The following is a 21,725-nucleotide window of genomic DNA, read 5'->3' on the forward strand; positions in this document are numbered from 1 at the left end:
AGCCCCTTATGTGATCCTGGTGCAAGAAAGATTGGAGGATCCTAGTGTCATAGAAACTTCTGTCTCTGTCCCTTTACCCCTCTCTTCCCCTCTGTCACCACATCCCTGACCCAAAAAGGTATCGTGTCCTCACCCTTGCATAGCAGCACTACACCAATTTTGCAGTTCCTCTGCCCAATGTGCCACAGAAGGGGTCTCCAGGGCAGTGATTGGGATAAGCTGGAGGAGGTTTCACTGGATCCAGAGTTATATAGATCTAATGGCCCCAGTACACTGAGTAAGTGACAAAAAGGGGTTGCAGCCACTGCTCCAGCTTGGCCCTGAATTTCACCTGCACTACTCCTCTCCACTCAGGCTCTGTGCAGGAGAAGTGAATTTCACACCATGCAATTTAAAGCAAGCATAGGTAGTTGTATCTCTGTGTTAGAGACTATACCAGTGTGGCTGCATGGCTGTAGTTATGGTGACATAACCCTGTAGTGTAGAGGGACCCTATATTGACAGAAGGAGTTTTTCCATCACTTTAAGAACACCACTTCTCGGAACAACAGTAGCTATGATAATACCTAGTCCTGCCATGAGGGCAGGGGACTGGACTAGATGACCTCTCGATGTTCCTTCCAGTCCTAAGATTCTATTATTCTATGTCAACTGAAGCATTCTTCCATTGACATAACTGTGTCTACACTGGGGGTTATGTTGACATAGCTATGTCAATCGGATGTGGGCTTGCTCATACTCCTGACCAAAATAGCTATGTTGACTTCTTTTAAGTGTAGACCAAGCCTAGTTAGCACCCAGAAAATAGAGATTTTATTCAGCAGTCTAAACACAAATCTCGCTCCACTGCAAATCCAAGCCACCAACATAGCTACTTGCAGAGCTTGATGGGGACCCAGATGTGTCAGTGCGATATATATATAGCTGGGCATTTTGCTGTGAGGGTTACCCTTTGAAAAGAGGGAAGGGGGAGGGGGGCAGTAGAGTACGGAAGAGTTGGGAAAACAAAAGTGCACTTGGAAAATTATTGCAAAGGGCTATAATAATTGGGTCAAATGGAATAGTAAAGAGCAGTTCAAAAGTATTTATCTGTAATTTGGGAGTTATTTCTCCTGCCATCCACATGCTTACCAGAATATCGATCCATGGGTCTTTTCTTTCCCTGATGCAGGCTCCTATTTTCTGGGTTTAACTCCTTGATGAGAAATGGATTTATTATTATTGTTTCATTTTGTATAGCAGTAGCACCCAGGAACCCTAGTCATGAATTTACAGCCCCGTTGTGCGAGGCACTGGACAAACAAAGAACAAAAAGGAGGCCCCTTTCCTAGAGAGCTTACAATCTAAGTATAGGACAAGAGGCAACAGGAAGAGACAGGCAGGCAGGGCAGCATGAGGAGTAGCCAAAGGATGTATCCAGTATTAAACTAAAAGCAGACACAGGGTGGCTTCTGGTAACCCTACCATGTGATTTGTGGCTCAGTAAATGTGGGTGGCATACCTCTGGATCTTACACTTGAATTCAGATTGGACACAGGGTTTATGATGATGGCTCTTTTGTCATGGTCAGACTATAACATCCTACATGTTGAGGCTAGGCTTATTCTTCCTCCAGAGGAGACGGAGGCCTTAATTCATTGGTTCAGCCCCAGAAGCTGGTTTGACGCAGTTGGGTTCCAAAACACCAGGTGGAAAATACTGGCGAGCCACTTTACTAATGACACAGTGTAGCCATACCCTAGATGTCCCCTCCAATTACATCATCCTGGGTGTACAGATGCCTGAGAAGGGAGACAATGAGGCAGACTACAGTGCCCGTCGCGGTTGTCCAGCTCAATCTAATCATTTGTGGCATAGATGATAATAATAAAGCTACTAACTCAAACTAGATTTTCAGTCGTATGCTCTATGTGTGTGTGTTTATAATAGAAGTGTACCTTTACAACAATTACACTGGATTGCTGTAACTTTGGGGAAATATATGTCCAATTATAGTGCATAAAATGCTCATGAAATAACCTTTTTGTTCTTTAATGTCTCTTTTTTTTTAGGTGGCATTTTGGCAGGCATGATATCAGATAGATTAGAAAAAAGGGCTTCAACCTGTGGAATGATGTTACTACTAGCAGCACCTGCCGTAAGAGCTACTCTCCTTATTTTAGTTGTGCCCTTTTGTGCGACTGGGTGAGGTTTTGTGAGCATTTCCATTAGAGATTCCTGTTCTCAGCAATCTCTGACCATTCACCCCAGGCTGAAAGTTACTCTGAAAAGTCTCCGCACAAGAGCCAACACAGAGGTTTGGGCTGGTTTTAATAAATTAAATATGCCATTCTTTAGCACGTCATATGCTACAGGACTCTATGAAAAATTGTCACATTCAGCTGGCTTTGACAGCACTCACTAAAAATAATAATTTTCCCTCTGTTGAAACTCGCACCTTCTTGTCAACTGTTGGGAATGGGCCACATCCACCCTAACTGAATTGGCCTCGTTAGCACTGACCCCCTTCCCGCACTTGGTAAGGCATCTGATGAAGTGGGTTATATCCCACGAAAGCTTATGCCCAAATAAATTTGTTAGTCTCTAAGGTGCTACAAGGACTCCTCACTGTTTTTATTGATACAGACTAACACGGCCACCCCTCTGAATCCTTTTACTCAGTTATTCAATTCTGAATCCGAATTGGGCAAGTGATTTGTCTTTTTGATTTCCAACAACCACCAAATAATCAAAATTGCCGGGTCTGTTAATATTAGGAATCTGGCTGCCACATATGTGCAGTGTGATTTTTATACTGTATGTCTACAATGCATACACTGATCTTGCCAGAATCAGCAGAACTCTGTGCTATGCTTTATTTGAAAGTGACAGGTTAAAAAATTATGGTCATATTAATTAGCTCTCTCTATGAGACAAGCAACCTCATGGGGAAATTGACGGTGATTTCCATGCCAGGGGACTCCAGCACCAAAAATAACAAACAACTTTTCATCACAAAGATAACTAGTATTTTTCATGTTGTGACATTAAGGAGATTTGTGTGTGTGTGTGAAAACCTACAATTCTGTGAAGAGCAGGGGCCTTAACTTCCTCTCATTCCACTTCAGTGGGAATTTATGCTGGTGAAAGCGTGAGATCAGAATCAAACCTTATTCTTCTGTTTTTACTACTTAAATGTTTACCCATTCATATCCATTACAGCTATACATGTTCTCTGCAATCAGTAAAATGGGACTAGAAGCTACCATAGGTGAGAACTTAAATTACATTCTGCCTGCTTTTAACTGGACTTGATTTTCTTTTACTTTTGTTCCATTCACACTGATTTTTCTGGGGAAAAAGTCTAGAAACTAATTGTCTGCTTTTCAGAGGTGTTGAACACCTGCAGCTCCCATTGAAGTCAGTTGGATTTCTGCTTAGCCTCTTTAGAGGCCATGAACCACCTGGAATAAAAGGGCAGAGGACAGCATTTCGGTAGCACAGTAATTTCATTTCAGGCCATAGGAAAAATGATTACATTAGAGCTGGTCGAAACATGGAAAACCTCTTCCACAAAAAAATTGGAAAATTCAAAGCCCTTTTTATTTCAGGGGTTTCAAAAAGAAATGATATTTTTCCTCTATTCAATGTGTTTCATAAAAAAAAATTGGAAAAACTTTTTGGTTTAAATGTTTTGTTTTTGCTTTTTGAGTTTCTCTTCTCCTTCACCCCATCCCCACTTTTATCCATTTCACTGCTGGTAAAGGGGAGGGAGGAAATCTGAGAGACAGACAGACGCACACACAAAATTAAGACATTTTCACCAAAAAAATTCCAATTTTGAAAAAAGACACTTTTTTGAAGGGGGGGACCCTTTGACCATTTTTGACCAGCTCTGAATTGCATCTAGCAGATTGTACCACAAAAGGGGCAGTCTGACAGAATAGGCTGAGGGGGAGGAGATCTCTGTGTGGCTCCCCTTGCAGAGTTTCTCCCCAGCCATTCTGTTGGAGGGGGATGTTCTCTAGGGCCTACCCCCAAAGCTGGAGGAGTCTCACATGCATGTGCTGCGTGGAAGCCTGTATTTGCCCCCCAGAGCTCCCCATCAAATTCCCTGGCAGTGCAGCTGAACTGGAGTCGCACTCCCAGGACCTTCCATTGCCTTGCTGCCCCCGTGATTTCCCCCCCCCCCTTAAATGAGGGTTCCCTTCCACTTAAGGACTTCTGCTAGCTAACACCTCCTCCAAGCTGTGTCACTACTTCCAGGGACTCTCTGTGGGACTGGAAGGAGGACGATGCCTTAGGAAGGGGAGGATGGTGTCCCTTCCACTCAGGAGGATGAGAATCATGCACAGAGTGGTTGGAAGTGTGATCTGAGCTATTGTTTGACTTACAGAAAGGCAGATTAAAAGTAGGAGTAGAGTTCATTCCTCTCAGCCTCAAACACTGATGAATCTTGAGAGCCTTTGTGGGGGGAAGGAGATAAGGAAATCCAAAGACAATAAAATACTTTTGAATTAATGGGAACAGTTTGATCTCCTTTTGAAAGCAGAAAGGAGCATAATTAACTTAAAAATCACACTTCTCTCTGCAAATGCTGTACCTATTATTGTTATAAGTAACCACTATAGCATCTTATACTTTTTTTAAAAAGTCTTGTGCAGTTTTAGCTTATACATTTGTATGTTGTACACCCACTTTCACCATTTTCCCTTTTTGCTCGAGTCTTTCAACTGGGGGAGAAAAACACTAGGGGAAAACAGGAAATGTATTTATAAAACCACAAAAATTATCCTGGGAACTCAGTAGCCAGGACTGTTCTGGAAACTATTTGCAATTCTATTTTAAATGAACAATATCTTTGTGAGTTTGCATTTTTAGGGGTCAGGAAAAATATTCCTCGAGTGGATTGGGGACTGAAGCATACTGATAGTGTGTAGAGAATTATTAGGAATTAGATGGTCAAATATTTCTGTAAGGAAGCTCAAATAGAGGCATGTAATTGTAAGGAGAATGCACCTCTGAGTTGACCCAGTGCCTCAAAATGTACACTGTCGGATAACTGTGTTTAAGGGTGTTGGGAGTCCTACTCTCTGGCTCATTGCAGACTAGAATCATTGTTACAAGGATACATCTCTGGGTGCCATAAGCATGACTGAGTTGAGATGGGACAGAGGGAATTTAATCAAGAAAAACTGACAAAACAGCATGCATCAACGAAAATGCTCTTGCCTCCCTGAGGCTGTGATAAGGGGCTTTTCTTTTTGCATGGCCAGGAAATGAGTGGAGGTGGGGAGTGAGAACCATGAATAACCAGTGAATAACACTGGTTTCTGTACCTGGAACTGAGAGTGCTTGATTCCCTCTTCCAAGTATCAGAGATGATTAAAGAGTCTTATAAACGTAAAGGGATTCTGACCTTTTGTTGGGATAAACTCAGTTTATTTGTGGCCTACTACCAAATACAAAAGGAGAGGAGTTGAAATGTGAAGGCAGTGTTGGTGGTGAGGTTTTGTAAGTATGGCACAAGCATCCAAAGGCCCCCTTGAGCTTTGGAGCCCCATTGTGGTAGGCCCTGTACAAACAGATAAAGGACTCTTCTCCGCCCAGAAGGGTTTACAGTCTAAAAGTACAAGCAGCCGAAGAGCTGGGAGTGGACACATCGTGTTCTCCACTGTGCTGGAAGCAAACGCCCCTTTGTGCTTAAATCTGTCCCTTGCTACCAGGGCCGGCTCCAGGCACCAGCCCACCAAGCGTGTGCTTGGGGTGGCGCCTGGAGGGGGGCGGCGCGGTGGGGCGCTCCGGCCGGAGAGCGGGGCCGCGACTGGGCTCGCTGCCCTCCCCGTGGCGCTCCGGACACTGGGGAGAGCGGAGTCGCAGCGGGCTCGCCGCCCTCCCCCCAGCGCTCCGGCCGGTCGGGGAGAGTGGAGAGCCGCGGCGGGCTCGCCGCCGTCCCCCCAGCGCTCTGGCCGCCGGGGCCTCGCCGCCCTCCCCCCGGCACTCTGGCCGCCGGGGGCTCTCCGCCCTGCTCCCGGCACTCTAGCCCTAGGGCGGCAAAAAAGCCCTGCTTGCTACTGAGATGGCTTTTTACCCTTGTTTTCCTTGGTAGCCATTTTGAAGCAAAATTGTACTTCCCATGAATATACTCTTGTGTTACATTGCATTTATTAAAGACATGTAGTATGTTAAATGATCAAGGTCTAGATCATCACGTGGGATTGTGATTATAAATAACATCAATTCTGGAAACTTCGTGTTTACTTTTCTTCATCGAACTTCCAACAGTTATGCTGCTTATCAGTGGAGCCCTGGTGAACGGTCCTTATGCACTGATCACAACTGCGGTCTCAGCCGACTTGGTGAGTTTGGCTCTTTTGTTTTACATTTAGCAGACAGACCCGCTCATTTGCTCTCATTTGCTGGGGGGGGGAAGCCTGGGGGTTTCTGTGATGAGTAGTAAATGTGTGTAAAGCATTGAGGGCTCAATTCTGCGTAGTACAGATGTGGTGTGTGTGCTGCACTTTTGTGTACAAGGTAAAGAGTAATGAGCAGGATGGGGAGCATTAAAGAACTCAACCCTGCGTTAATACTGATAATTACTGCTGCCTCGTAAGAAGAGAGATCAAAGAGGGGATCTCTTAGATAAACACTTCATGTGCATGCTGAGGATCAGACATAAGGCCACAGGAGATGTGCCATTTGCCACCCACATCCTGCACTTTTTTTACCCTGCACCTTTGAGAGTAAGGGACCAGGTGTGCAATGGGCTGGAGACTTATCTCCATTAGGTGTGGAGGGCACTGCCTGGTGCTTGCCCTTCCTTGTGCTCATGTTAGCCTCTGCTCACCCATATACTGCACCCCAGTCAGCCTGTGTTCCCTGCCACCCTGCCACAACAGGCCCTGCAGGCTTGTGGTCTGACTGCAGCAGATGCTCCATGAAAACATTGCCCCAGGTACCTTTTCTTCAATTTTGCTTCTCAATGCTAGGTAAATGTATTGCTTTGAAAGGTGCTGGATGGTGGGAGCCCCACAGAGTGAGGTCATTCACCAGCAGAATAGGTAGAGGAAAGGCAGCGGAATTTAAATCCACACCCCATCCCATCCCAGCATTCCTCCTGAGCCTCCTTCGTGATCAAAAGGGAGCACCGGTAGGGTTGAGAGAATGCTCCCCCTTCAGGTCCATTCAATCAATAGCCTCATTTCTGTGACTGGCAGCTAGACTGTAGGATCTTGTCACATAGACACCTGCCCTCTGGGAGCTGGACAGAAGCCGCCAACTGATTTTCTCATATTTCACTAAACTACCATCTGACACTAATGACTTTAGGCGACTGGTGACCTAGACTGAATTCTCCTCAGTGCCCTCATAGACTCATAGACTTTAAGGTCAGAAGGGACCATTATGATCATCTGGTCTGACCCCCTGCATGCTGCAGGCCATAAAACCGTCCCTACCCCTTCCCTGGACTCTGCTGTTGAAGTCCCCAATCCTGTTTTAGGTGACTTCAATCGGCAGAAACCCTCCTGCTAGAGATCCCTGCCCTATGCTGCGGAGGAAGGCGAAAAACCTCCAGAGGCTCAGCCAATCTGCCCTGGAGGAAAATTCCTTCCCGACCCCAAATATGGCGATCAGTAAGACTCCGAGCATATAGGCAAGAGTCTCCAGCCTGACCCCGTCAGCCATTATACAATTTACCTACCATTTCTTGGTTTTCCTTGACTACTATGTTATACCATTAAACCATTCCCTCCATAAATTTATCTAACTTAATCTTAAAACCAGACAGGTCCGTCGCCCCCACCGTTTCCCTCGGAAGGCCGTTCCAATATTTCACCCCTCTGACGGTCAGAAACCTTCGTCTAATTTCAAGCCTGAACCTCCCCACGGCCAGTTTATATCCATTCGTTCTCGTATCCACATTAGTACTAAGCTGGAATAATTCTTCTCCCTCCCTCGTATTAATCCCTCTAATATATTTAAAGATAGCAATCATATCCCCCCTCAGCCTTCGCTTTGTCAGACTAAACAACCCAAGCTCCTCTAGTCTCTTTTCATACAACAGGTTTTCCATTCCTCTGATCATCCTAGTGGCCCTTCTCTGCACCCGTTCCAGTTTGAGTTCATCTTTTTTAAACATGGGAGACCAGAACTGCACACAGTACTCCAAATGAGGTCTCACCAGCGCCTTGTACAACGGAAGCAGGACCTCCTTATCCCTACTAGATATACCTCGCCTAATGCATCCCAAGACAGCATTGGCTTTTTTCACCGCCACGTCGCATTGTCGACTCATAGTCATCCTGCGGTCTACTAGGACCCCTAGGTCCTTCTCCTCTTCCGTTACTTCTAACCAATGCGTCCCCATCTTGTAACTAAAATTTTTATTAGTCATCCCCAAATGCATCACCTTACACTTTTTACTATTAAATTTCATCCTATTCCTGATACTCCAATTCACAAGCTCGTTCAAGTCTCCCTGCAGGATATCCCTATCCTCCTCCGAATTTACAACGCCTCCCACCTTCGTATCATCCGCAAACTTTATCAGCCCACTCCTGCAATCGGTTCCGAGGTCAGTTATAAATAGATTAAATAAAATGGGTCCCAAAACCGAACCTTGAGGCACTCCACTAGTAACCTCCCTCCAACCCAACAGTTCACCCTTTAATACGACCCGCTGCATTCTCCCCAATAACCAATTCCTTATCCACCTCTGGATTTTCATATCGATCCCCATGTTTGTCAGTTTAACCAATAATTCCTCATGGGGTACAGTATCAAACGCTTTACTGAAATCCAGGTATATTAGGTCCACCGCATTTCCCTGATCTAATAAATCCGTTACTTTCTCAAAGAAGGAGATCAGATTCGTTTGGCACGATCTGCCCTTCGTAAAACCATGTTGTAATTTATCGCAATTGCCACTAACCTCCAGGTCCTCAACTAGTTTCTCTTTCAGAATTTTCTCTAACACCTTGCACACTACAGATGTTAAACTAACAGGCCTGTAGTTACCCGGATCACTTTTTTTCCCTTTCTTGAAAATAGGAACCACATTAGCTATTCTCCAGTCTAACGGGACCACCCCCGAGTTTACAGATTCATTAAATATTATCGCTAATGGGCCTGCTATTTCCCGCGCCAATTCCTTCAATATTCTCGGATGAAGATCGTCCGGTCCTCCCGACTTAGCCCCATTAAGGCATTCAAGTTTTGTTTCTACCTCGGATACGGTAATCCCCTATCCTGAATGCCCCTCTGTAGTGGTGCTAGTATCCCTAATACCTTCATTGGCCTCATTAAACACCGATGCCCTGAGTAAATGAAAGGCTCTGTCTTCTTAACAATCCTCTGAGCCATTCAGTCTCCTATATACCAAGTTATAAAATTGTTCCTATGATCATTCGTTTTGCTCTGCAGTCCTATTGAATAACTGGCCTAATGAAAATGGCCTTCACAACTACTTCCTTTTGGTGCCTTTTGACTCAATAACCTGCTGAGTAGCCCTTTTTATGGCTTTTATCATTGATACTCTAGCTTTGTTAGTATTCTTGTCCAACTAGTGATTCTCTTCTATTCTGCAGAGCTTTCTGATATCAACAATGGCTGTACTGACAGACCACTATGCAGTTTCAGAGAAAAATTGCAGGCTTCAAGCACAACCCATTCTGCCTGAACACCTTGCATGCAGAATAGAAGGGGTTATTTATAAAGAACATCATTAAAATAGATTGGTCATGGGGAATTTTTTTTAAGCAATGATAAAAGGGTCTTGTCCATACCTATGGAACGCTACTTGGTAACGTTCATGCTAACATGTTCATACCTGACTAACCTAATTGCCTTCTGTGATGAGATAACTGGCTCTGTGGATGAGGGGAAAGCAGTGGACGTGTTATTCCTTGACTTTAGCAAAGCTTTTTGATATGGTCTCCCACAGTATTCTTGCCAGCAAGTTAAAGTAGTATGGGCTGGATGATAAGGTGGATAGAAAGCTGGCTAGATTGTCGGGCTCAATGGGTAGTGATCAATGGCTCCATGTCTAGTTGGCAGCCGATATCAAGCGGAGTGCCCCAAGGGTCCTGGGGCTGCTTTTGTTCAATATCTTCATTAATGATCTGGAGGATGGCATGGATTGAGGTCCCTTCCAACCCTGATATTCTATGATTTTCTATGTATTTGTCCATTATTTCATGATATGTTTTTCTATGGGAAAGGCCAAGAGTATGACGCAGATACATGGCCATTTCCCAGGCTCATCTGTAAATGGTTCTGAAATGAATATTTGTCACTGTAGGGTACCCATAAAAGTCTGAAAGGAAATGCAAGAGCCCTGTCCACAGTTACGGCTATCATCGATGGAACAGGTTCTGTAGGTAAGCTATCGTTCGGAAGCTGCCTGCCTTATCTGCAGTAGGCTTTCTGTGGCTCTAAGTGCTAGAGAATTACAGTGTAGTTCTGCTCTGAAAGTGGACTAAAGCTGGCATCAAGGAGTTCCATGTCTGTGTCTCAATGATTTACACATCACGTGTGCGCAGTTTGCAAATAAAAAGATGGCTCCCTCACTCCCCCCCCCCCCCCCCCCCCCCCCCCCCCCAACTGCCAGTGCTACAAAATCAACTCGGGCTCTTTATCAAGCTGGATTCTCTCCATGTCACACCTGGCCAGTACTAAGCATCACTTTGGGAGTGCGGAATGGGCAAAGACGGCTTTAGGCCTCCTTTGTACTTCCCCAGGTTTGGTGGTGGTGGGCTGGCCCCCAGCACAAATTAGAACAGTATACTGTTCTGGGTACCTGAGATCAAGGATGCCTTGGTTATGCCCTCTGCACCAGCAGTGGTGAGGGAGGCAGAGATCCACCGTGATAGACCTACACAACCTGCAGACACCTCTAACCAAGGGGAATCATCCACTGGCCATCCAGCTACACCAGTGTTATGGCAGCTTTGCAGCCATATATACTGTCTATAAACCTTATGGATCCTCTTACAAATGTATGCCAAAATGGGTTTGCTTTTATGAAGGTTGAAACTGAGTAAAATATCCAAACACAGAATATCTTGTCATAGGAACTAGTAATGTTTCCATCTCAGAATTTGAACATGTTGTGTCATTATTGTATTTTAGGTGCTGCTCTCGGGCCTCTGTTAGCTGGTCTCATCTCTCCCTCTGGTTGGAACAATGTATTTTACATGCTAATGGTGGCAGATGCATGTGCCTTATTAGTAAGTCTAAATAAAACATTTAGTGCCATATTTCTTTCTTATAAAGCCCTTTGTGTTAAAATGGAAATTTCCTCCTTGTAGTGTGATTTGTATATTCTATTATTGAGTGGGAAGTTTCCATTCATATTGTAGAGTTCTTCTTGTTTGTTTTTTTTATTTAAAGAACTAAGATGAGCATTTTGAAATTCTTGTTGAACTTTGAAGCCGGAGAGCAGATTAGCTTCAATGGGTGATATCTGTATTCAGTAGCTCACCAAAGGGATTGCCACAAACATAGTTGGAAGCAAAAATTCACATCAGTTTTGGCCCACAGAAGAATTCTTCTGTTTTTTCTCTTAAAGGCAGCACCGAAGCAGCAATGCCAATTTACTGAAATAGTAACACATTTTGTTGCATTGCCACAGAATCAGTATCACCATGGTAATTCAACTGTTAAGAATGAATGCTTCACGTATTCCAATTGGGTGTCCATCACATCTTTCTCCTATTTGACAAAGTGTAATGGATGGGATGATCTGAAAAGAGGCTGTTTCTGACTTGTCCTATTTTATCCTATCTAGGCAGATTGTCTTCTGTGGTGTTTTAAGGCACAAAATAAGGAATCAGGAGATCTGTGGACTAATTACTTGCTGGTGTAACTATTAAAGTCCGTGGTGTTACAGAAGCAGAGAATATAGTCTGGAGGTTCTGTTTCTAATTTTGCTACAGACTTCCTGAATGCGCTTCATCAAATCTCTTAACTTCAATGTGCCTCTTGTTTGCCCCTCTGCCAAGGGAGGATGACATTATTGACCCACCTCAGAGAGGGTTAGGGAAGGTTCATTTATTAATCCTTTGTAAAGTGCATTGGTATCACTTGCTGGAAGATGATGACAGAAGGGCTAAATTTTTGTTAGACACGTCAGAATCAGGCCCCTGTCTGATCTGCACGGACAGTCCCGTATGCCATACAGTTCCATTGAATTCAGTCACATACATGCAGGGAAGGTAGGGTGACCAGACGTCCCGATATTAGGGGCTTTGTCTTAGATAAGCAACTATTATCCCCCCCACATCCTGTCCCGATTTTTCACATTTGCTATATGGCCACCCTAAGGAAAGCAGTCCCCCTGTGAGGGTCAGATTGCATATCTCTAACTCAAGAAAAAGGTTGGTTTGTTGCCAAGTTGTTCCACACTATAGAGTAAGATGTTTGGAAATTAATAAATAAAATGGACAAGTTAGTCAGATTTCAAGAGGCACTCCCACAAATATTCAGTAGTTTTTAGATTGTAGCTCTTTTAGTACACCAAGAGACTGCATTCATGTTGCTATGGCCCAGTACAAGATCCAATTCTTTTGAAGGAGCTGAATGTCCCTTTCCATCATAGATGGAAACCTCTGCTTCCCACTTGCTGGGTCCTATCAAATGAATGAATGTGTGTTTATACATGACTGCATAACTTCTTTACTCAGTCATTACTGGTGCTGCCAGGATTTATATTGGCCAGTGGGTAAATTCCTTGTCAGGGTGATAAATCCGGCTATTGGAACCTTTTTTCGCCCCAATATAACAAATAGAGCTTTTAAGATCTATATTTTAAACTGATTTTTTTTTCCAAAAGTGCATGAGGGAATTAGGCCTTTGAATTCAATTGAATTCCAATGGGAATTAAATGTGCAAAGGGGGAGTAGGTGCCTTGAAAAATCACAGCCTTCATTTCTAAGAATAGTTGTAACTGGTTCACACTGATAATAGCCAGAAAACATAGAAGATTGAAATTTTCTTAGCATGGGTTTTTCATCAAACATCGTCTGTAAGATCACTCTTCTGTTTCCTCTTGATGGAGGGCTGTATTAATTGGTATACCTATGACAATAAGTATAAAGGGCCTGATCCTGCAGTCAGTAATGGACCTGAGTAAGTTTAATTGCTTACAGGATTATACCCAAATGTGTGTCTCAGAGCAATGGTGGTATAATAGATACCATTTTTCTTGCAGTCTTGGGCTCCCTCTGCTGGTCTCATCAGAGTCTTGCTGGTACAATAATAAAATAGTTATTGTTAGAACTGGTAAAAAATGGTGAGGCAGGGTGGACAATCACCATGAATTTCACTCATTTTCATTCCACAGATTTAGAAGTGGAACAGTTTTTTTGTTTGAAATAGTAATCCCAAATGTTTGGGAATTTGGGGCAGGGTTGTTGATGTGGGATGGGGGTTTTCTCCAGTTTTCCTTCCTCTTCCCCCCCCCCCCAACTTTGCCACTGAATAGGTGGGCAGAAGATGGGGGGGGGAAGGTATTTAGGGAGAGGAAGAGAAAAAATAATTTGAAAAAAACAGCAGTTTTTGTTTTTTCAATTTTGTCACAATGCGGGTGGGGTTGCAAAAATGTTCTATTTTGAAAAATGTCCAGTCCTCCAGTCCTTGCATAACCTCTGGATCCTTGCTGATACAAAGAAAGACTTTGATTTAGCTCCTCTCACATGAGTGGTACAAATTCATCTTCCAACCATTGACTGAACATATGAGAATATAATGGGTTTCCATTCGGTCGAACCGGGATAACAATAAATGAAGAATTCAGAGTAGCAGTGTGCGTTTGACACTGAAAACTTAGTTGAGTGGTTCACCTGTCTAGATATTTAACCCAGATTTGTTTTTTGTACAGTTCTTACTCCGTCTTATACGAAAAGAACTCCAGTGTAAAATGGACCAGACCTTGTAAGTCTGTTACTTGTGTTTTTCTATATGATGATTAAATGTTTTCATATGTCATTCTTGGCTTCTCCACCTTTGATGTGCTCCTCCTTGCAGAAATCATGGATTCTTCCTTTATGTGCATGTACCTTAATCTGTGGGATTTTTCTGTTTTGTAAAGAGTAACCTCTTTTTCTTTAAATCATGAAAATCTTTCTTAAAAACTATTTTTTAAAACAGTAGAGAAAATTGAGTTCTCTGTCACATTCTCTGTACATTTTCTCCAAAAGTTGGGGCCCTCTTAATTTATCACCCTTGAGTGTGAAACTTGGCAATATGAGGGTTTTGGTTGGCTGGTGGTGGAATTATTTTAATAGCTCAATTTGTACTTTTTTTCAGAAGTTGGCAGGAAGGAAAGGGTGGTTCAATAATGATCTGGAGGATGGCATGGATTGCAGCCTCAGCAAGTTTGCAGATGACACTAAACTGGGAGGAGTGGTAGATACACTGGAGGGTGGGGATAGGATACAGAGGGACCTAGACAAATTAGAGGATTGGGACAAAAGAAATCTGATGAGGTTCAACAAGGACAAGTGCAGAGTCCTGCACTTAGGATGGAAGAATCCCATGCACTGCTACAGACTAGGGGCCGAGTGGCTAGGCAGCAGTTCTGCAGAAAAGGACCTGGGAGTTACAGTGGACAAGAAGCTGGATATGAGTCGACAGTGTGCCCTTGTTGCCAAGAAGACTAACAGCATATTGGGCTGTATAAGTAGGAGCATTGCCAGCAGATCGAGGGATGTGATCATATCCCTTTATTCGACATTGGTGAGGCCTCATCTGGAGTACTGTGTCCAGTTTTGGGCCCACACTACAAGAAGGATATGGAAAAATTGGAAAGAGTCCAGCGGAGGGCAACAAAAATGATTAGGGGGCTGGAGCACATGATTTATGAGGAGAGGCTGAGGGAACTGGGATTGTTTAGCTTGCAGAAGAGAAGAATGAGGGGGGAATTTGATAGCTGCTTTCAACTACCTGAAAGGGGGTTCCAAAGAGGATGGATCTAGACTGTTCTCAGTGGTACCTGATGACAGAACAAGAAATAATGGTCTCAAGTTGCAGTGGGGGAGGTTTATGTTAGATATTAGGAAAAACTTTTTCACAAGGAGGGTGGTGAAGCACTGGAATGCGTTACCTAGGGAGGTGGTGGAGTCTCCTTCCTTGGAGGTTTTTAAGCCTTGGCTTGACAAAGCCCTGGCTGGGATGATTTAGCTGGGGATTGGTCCTGCTTTGAGCAGGGGGTTGGACTAGATGACCTCCTGAGGTCCCTTCCAACCCTGATATTCTATGATTTCAAACCAGTGTAAACCCAGAGAAGTTCCACTAAATCAATGGAGTTATACAAAAGTAAAATGAGTGCAAGTGAAATCAAAATCAGGTCCCTCATCTGTAAATATATCATAGAATAGAAAAGTGTATAACAAAGAATGTGGACAGCATTTTGAATTTATTGATATCTTATTATGCACTGCTTCCAAACTTCTCATATTAGGTATTTTTTCACAGGTTTAAGGAACACTGACTTATGATATCTCAGACATGGAATTAAGGTCTTCATGTGTGATCAAAACTACGCCCTCAAAAGACTGTGGAATAAATTATTCTGTATTTGTGATTTGTCTTGTGGAGCATTTTGCACATTTACCAGGACAGGATTGAGAAATTCAGCTGGTGAATTCCTGGTGAAGTTTTTTTGTTTTTGTTTTGTTTCCTGTTTGCACATACATCAGTCTCTCAGGATGGTGACTGTTTATCACATGAAGAGACAGAAGCTTTGGGAAGCTGTATGCCTTAACTGAGCCAAAAAAGAAATACCAAGTGCCTTTTGATTCATGTTGATAGGATATTTTAAGTAAACCTTAAACTGCTTATTTTTAACAAACTGCAAGGAGATTTGAGAATAGAGCACAAAGAAGAAAATGAACTCTCTTCGGATGCTTCAGCAGTGGAATGTGCCAATGGTATTAGCAAAGAATTTGTGAGCGAAGTGTCTTTTAAGAACATAAGAACGGCCATACTGGGTCAGACCAAAGGTCCATCTAGCCCAGTATCCTGTCTTCCGACAGTGGCCAATGCCAGGGTCCCCAGAGAGAATGAATAGAACAGGTAATCATCAAATGAACCGTCCCCTGTCACCCATTTATGCCACCTCTTAAAAGATAAGGTCATCACACTATGTAAAAGTACCAGCTGTCTCAGATTCACTGCTACTCAATATCCTGAAACAGTTTAAACAGTAAGAAAGTAGTCTGACCATATTATCAGACTTTCACTACAGCACTAACTTATCCTACACTGTAAAATCCCCAGGGCAGCATTCCGCTCTTTTATGTATAATATATTGGAACTTGTACATAAGTAGTTACAATGTGCGGTAAAAAAGTAGCCTCCACTAGCCCCCTGGATGGGGAGTTTTGCTCATTTGGGGTTGTCAGAAAAGGAGACTCAAACAACAAAGAGGCTTATTATGATGGCGCATTTCCTGTCAGGAGTTCTAATGATTTGTAGGGCATTATACACTGGTTGTGCAAACTTTAGAGAATTGTTTTATTGTTAATTCTATATGCTCCTTTGGAGTTGCAGGTTATTTTTAATTTGGAGGGCAAAGGCATTGTCTCACCTGTGACTGAAGCTTTAGCACTAGCTGCCTTTTTTATTTTATTTTTTAATGGGTGAACAAAAAATTGGCTGGTTTAAACCCTGATCCTGAAATGGTGTTGAGTTCAAGCACCCATTGACTTCAATGGGGCTGGATGCAGTGCAGGGAGTCTGTCCACTCCGAGCTCATTGCAGTATCAGGACCTTAATCATAGCACCAAAAATCTGTCAAAAAACTAATGTTGCAGTCCAAGTTTAGAGCCAAAGTATATGGTTTAAAAAAAACCCAAAAACCTGACCCACATACTGGACATAAAGTCGGGAAAGGAAATTCAGAGGTTTATGTTATCCTGTAAGTGCAAGTGTTAGTGTTTTCATAATACACTGTTTCTTCTTGATCTGACAGTTTTTAATCTCCTTCCAATAGAAGACAAGCTTCTGGTGAATATTTGTAAGATGTACAATAATATTAAAGGGAATTTCTATAAAAGAGATGTTTATTATGTTGACTATAAAGGTTAAATAGACTTAAACTGTATATTGTTATAATGTGTATTTATTAAACCTCTGCAGAACTGTTCTTCTGAATTTTTTGCTTTTTTAACTTTTTTACAAAACACTGTGGTACTGTACATACCTCACTTGCTTAACAAAATAACCTTTTTTTAAAATAACCCTTCAGAACGTACAAAGAAATTTCTTCTTTCTCATCAACTTCTTGTTTGCATTTTTGGTTCTGGCACAATGCTTAATCTTTTTGGGTTGTTTTGGGTGGTGGTGTTTTTGTTTTTGTTTTAAATCCTTTAACCTTTGAGCAGTTGTTCTTGAACTCATGCTTTTCTCATGTTTTTTTGCATTTTTGGCCCTGATTCAGCAAAGCGCTTAGGCACGTGTTTAAATGCCATTGACTTGAACAAGACTTCACAAATGCTTAAAGCTAAGCACTTGCCTATGCACTTTGTTGCAAATAAAGGTCCCTACTCAGCAAAGAATGGGCCTCAATCCAATAGATTTATGCATGTGCCAAAGTCCATGTGTGATCCATGCCAGACAACGGTCTATGTCCTGCAAAGATTTACGTAAATGCTTAACGTCACACATTGTGAACAGATTCATTAAAATCAATGGGACCGCACACACTGCATAAAGATAAGCACATGCCCAAGTCTTTGCAGGATTCAGGCCATAGTTGTCAAAACCGTTTTACTCTTAAACTCCACCATTTGCAAGTAGTTGTTTTTAAAGCTTTGTCACTCCAGCTAAAGTCTTATGTTAAAGTGCTTCTAACTGTATGGTTGATAACAGAATTATACTGTTAAGATGTTTAGTGTATTCCAATTTTAAGTGTTTCCTTCTTAGGAGCTGACATTATTCATTTCATTTTTTATGTTTTTGCAATATAAGAGCCCACATGTGAGGCAGTGAACGTGTCCCAGGCAGGACTAAAAGCCTTCCCTCCCACTGACTGCACTGGTGAATTAGAGCTCTCAGCTACTCACATTGTGTCCTTTATGGTTCGGAAGTTTAGATTCTTTTGAATTTACACAATCCTTGCAGTTCACTTAACTCATGTGGGATTTTCTTCAGTGTTGTGATATTCTCTTTACCACTTTATTTGGGGTTGAGTGGGAGAATCCACATCTGTAAATAAAAAAAAAACCACTAAAATGTTAGCCAGCAAATTAAATGTCAAGATATGTTGAGGAATAACAAACCTGGTGAAGCATTAACAATGTTTTCTAAGGTGCTAGGAAATTGATTAATTTCTGTGCCAGGAAAAAAATTTGTCGTCATATGAAATTCCCTGTTCATTAAGGCCAAAGAGTTTTGTCTGTAACAGGAATTCTGCCTGACTAAGAACAGCAGGATCAGGCTTAAAATTTCCAAAGGGCCCTCAGCCTAACCTCTAAATGTGTTCACAGTTTGCATGTGTAATCATTTTCCGGTGCAGATAATTAAATTTGAAGGTCTAACTCCCATACCTAATTTGCCCATGAGGAAGGAATTTGGTCACTTCTCTTTTATAATCAGCCCTAAAATTCCTTGCATTCTGACCAAACAGTGCATTTTGTTAGCTTCTGGTGTCAATACTCATTCACCTGGGGGTGAACAAATCTGGTGACAAATGTGTACAGGAATGTAGAAGTGTGGTAGTCAAAGTAGGCTTAATATCTGAATGTGAAGTGTTTCCATTTTAAATACTGATTATTTGCAGATTAAAATATTTTTTCATAGCATATATTGAATAAAGATGGATTCTGTATTTAAGTTTAAAATGTGGATTGCTTTTTTCCTCTTTTATATCTTAATAAGGAAATTGTCCATTTCCTGCCTGTGAGAGTAGCCCCTTTCTTGCGGAAGTAGTGGAGATAATTTATTAAGGAAAACAAACTAGAATCTTTCTTTCAGACACAGTGGCTTTCTTACCTGAAAGTAGAATTAGACACCTTGGAGCAGGATGCAATGACCAATGTGACCATTAGAGAGACAATGTGGGTAAGGTAATAGCTTTTATTAGACCAATTTCTATCAGTGAGAGACATTAAGCCTTCCTCTCTGTCCTGTGTGAAAGCAGACACTCAAGAAAGGAGACAGGGCCCAGCACTTCTTAAACTAGTTACCTTAGAGTGCCATTTAAACTCTGTCTATTATGTTCCATCTGTTCTTGGATATATAGTCCATATATGCAGACAATGAATATTCCTGTCTTCCCCCCTTTACTGTGCCCCATCTTTTCTCCTTTTCCCTCCTCTCTGTTCCCAGCCCTCTCAAGAATTTCATGGTCTTGATCAACTTACAGTGTTTAATGTTGTGTGACTCTCCTAGAGATATAATGGGATTAAAAGCACTTCTGCATGGGGGGAAAATGCTAGGAGGTGAAAGCAAGTTTCCAGTTAAGAAAGCTTTGCAAAATTACATCAGAAGAAAGATTTCCATGTGTCTAAAATACTTCTAAAGAAAATATCGGGGGCAGGGGTGTGACCCTGGAATCTAGTACTTTTTAGGGGGGGAGAAGGGGAAGGAGCAAGAGACGAAGAAATGAACAAGTATAAAAAAAAAAATCACTTTGATGTACAAAAAAATGGAAGCCCTGAGGTGGGTTAGAAAAATACAAAGGCCCATATAGTACAGAGCAATTTCAAATGGTTTTGGTAAGTGCAATCTGTAACTGTGGCACTCAGCCTTACAGAGCGCTACTGCAGTATCACAGAGATATAGAGCCATAGCAAAATAAATTGAGAGAAATGTTCAGTCCATCTGTCTGGGTGTTTGTAGACAGACACACACGCACACACAGGTTTGACCTCCAGCAGGTCATATACTTGTCACTGCAGTGCAGACATGAAGCTGGTGTCCTGGAATGCAAAATTTATGGGGAGTAATCCTACCTTTGAGAATTCCTGAACCACTTCCTTCTCTAGCAGGGTTCCCAGTGGGACAGCTTCCAAAAATCATGTGGCATAGTCCACTATTACTAGAATGAATGTATGTCTTCCTTTATCGAATCAAAAGACTCATCCTAATCTTCCCAAAAGGCTACTTCTCACTAGAACCAAGGGAACTAGAAGAGCTTGGTAACTGTCTGAGCCACTTTCTGGCACTCTGGATGGGAGGCACAAAAACTAGTCATTTCATGATGAGCCATCAAGACTGCAACCAATCTCTGTAGAGTCTTCTCCCTTCCCAGGTGGCCAGCAGAGGGTATGATATCAACAAGCCATAGAACTTCCCTTTGAACTAGTTTCAAGAATGATGTCCGATATCAGAACTCTATCGTTTTTGGATAAATTGGTCCACTCAATAAAACAACTCATTTCTCAACTTGAAATGAGGAAACTAGGTGGCCAATCTTTCACAAGTTACCACCCTATTTACCATAAATCACTGGTGGTGTGCCTCCCTGAGGTTCTTCTCACTCCCGCTCTGCCACTAGATTAAATTGTTCCCCGAGAACGTCTGGTTCTAGGGTGGCAATTGATCCATATAGTAACCGGGTCTCAGAGGCCTTGAAAGTGAAAGCTGATTCCTTATTTAGATTGTAAACCTTCAGTTTAGGGACTGTCATTTACTATGTGTTTGTACAGTGCCTAGCACAATGAGGCCCTGATCCTAACTGGAGCCTTTAGACACATTCTGAATGAAAATAATAAAGAATATCTAACCATGCCTTGTAACTGGTTTGGCTGGTCCTTCTTCCTTCCAGCTCTCTTTGCACTAGGCCATCCGAGAATGCATTGCCTCACATCCTGCTTTTGCTGCTCCATGCCCAGGCCCTGCAGAAACTCTGTCCTCTCTGGAGCACTATGGGATAGCCGCCTACATTTTCCCAGAACTGATTAATACAAACAAGGTAGGTGCAGATGTACAAACATGGTTGTGATGGCAGTAAAGCTGCTGCATGGACACAAAGTGAACCATGTTGCCTGTAACCAGTGCAGGTGAATATGTCCCTCTCCCACCATATTAAAACGTGACTTGATAACATGACTTCAGACATTTTAGCCTGCATGTTGTCAGGGCTTTTTGGTTATGCTAAGCTAACTCGATTGAGGTAACCCTACTGGAAAAAACATACCCATTTAGCCAATCAAGCAAGGGTCTAGTAGTTTACAAAACCATGGTTCAAACTTCTAGTGAGGACAAAGGTAAAGGAAGTAACTTAAATCTACTGAAAGTGCCCCGGGAGAAGTGCTGTATTAAAACAGATGGGACCTTTGGCTCCTAGGATTTCTTTTCTCATTCCAGTGCTTATATTCCTATATAATACAAATAGCAAATGTGATGTGAACACAGGCTTATGGAGGGGCTTCAGTGCTTTGAGTTTGGCAACAGAATACAAAGATGAAAGAAACATAGCAAAAATGTAAACTTCTGTATCTCATTACAGTCCATCTTCCAGATAGCCAAATTACTGTAAATACATTCCAGTGTCAGTCTTTCCTTTTTCATCTAATTGAAATAAAATTAAAAAGAATAATAACTCTGGAACTTTGCTTATCAAATCATGAGAGCCTGAATGGAAGCCATAATAGCATTAACCATCCATTGTTTGTGTATACCTCTTGGGATGTAAGTCTCTTTAACTCTGGCAGATGCTGCTGTAAATTCCCTGGAAATGCCCATCTCTGTTGCTTGAAAAAGTGAAGTTTTTATTTTTAATGGCATTTCACCTTCAAATA

The 21,725-nt window shown here is 42.3% G+C and overlaps 1 protein-coding gene across 2 annotated transcripts in view; it reads left to right on the forward strand.

The window, feature by feature from the left end:
- The window catches only part of SLC37A1 (solute carrier family 37 member 1), a 62,968-nt gene extending 46,138 nt beyond the window's left edge, over positions 1 to 16,830 (forward strand). For both annotated transcript variants that reach the window (XM_034753464.1, XM_034753473.1), the window contains 7 exons: positions 2,052 to 2,137; positions 3,202 to 3,250; positions 6,265 to 6,338; positions 10,280 to 10,358; positions 11,110 to 11,207; positions 13,859 to 13,911; positions 15,454 to 16,830. In XM_034753464.1, the coding sequence (XP_034609355.1) occupies positions 2,052 to 2,137; positions 3,202 to 3,250; positions 6,265 to 6,338; positions 10,280 to 10,358; positions 11,110 to 11,207; positions 13,859 to 13,911; positions 15,454 to 15,469 (455 nt within the window). In that variant the 3' untranslated portion in view covers positions 15,470 to 16,830. The remainder of the gene's footprint in view (positions 1 to 2,051; positions 2,138 to 3,201; positions 3,251 to 6,264; positions 6,339 to 10,279; positions 10,359 to 11,109; positions 11,208 to 13,858; positions 13,912 to 15,453) is intronic.
- Positions 16,831 to 21,725: the final 4,895 nt, after the last annotated feature.

The sequence above is a fragment of the Trachemys scripta genome, chromosome 1 (genome assembly GCF_013100865.1).
Source record: "Trachemys scripta elegans isolate TJP31775 chromosome 1, CAS_Tse_1.0, whole genome shotgun sequence".
Classification (NCBI taxonomy): Eukaryota; Metazoa; Chordata; order Testudines; family Emydidae; genus Trachemys; species Trachemys scripta.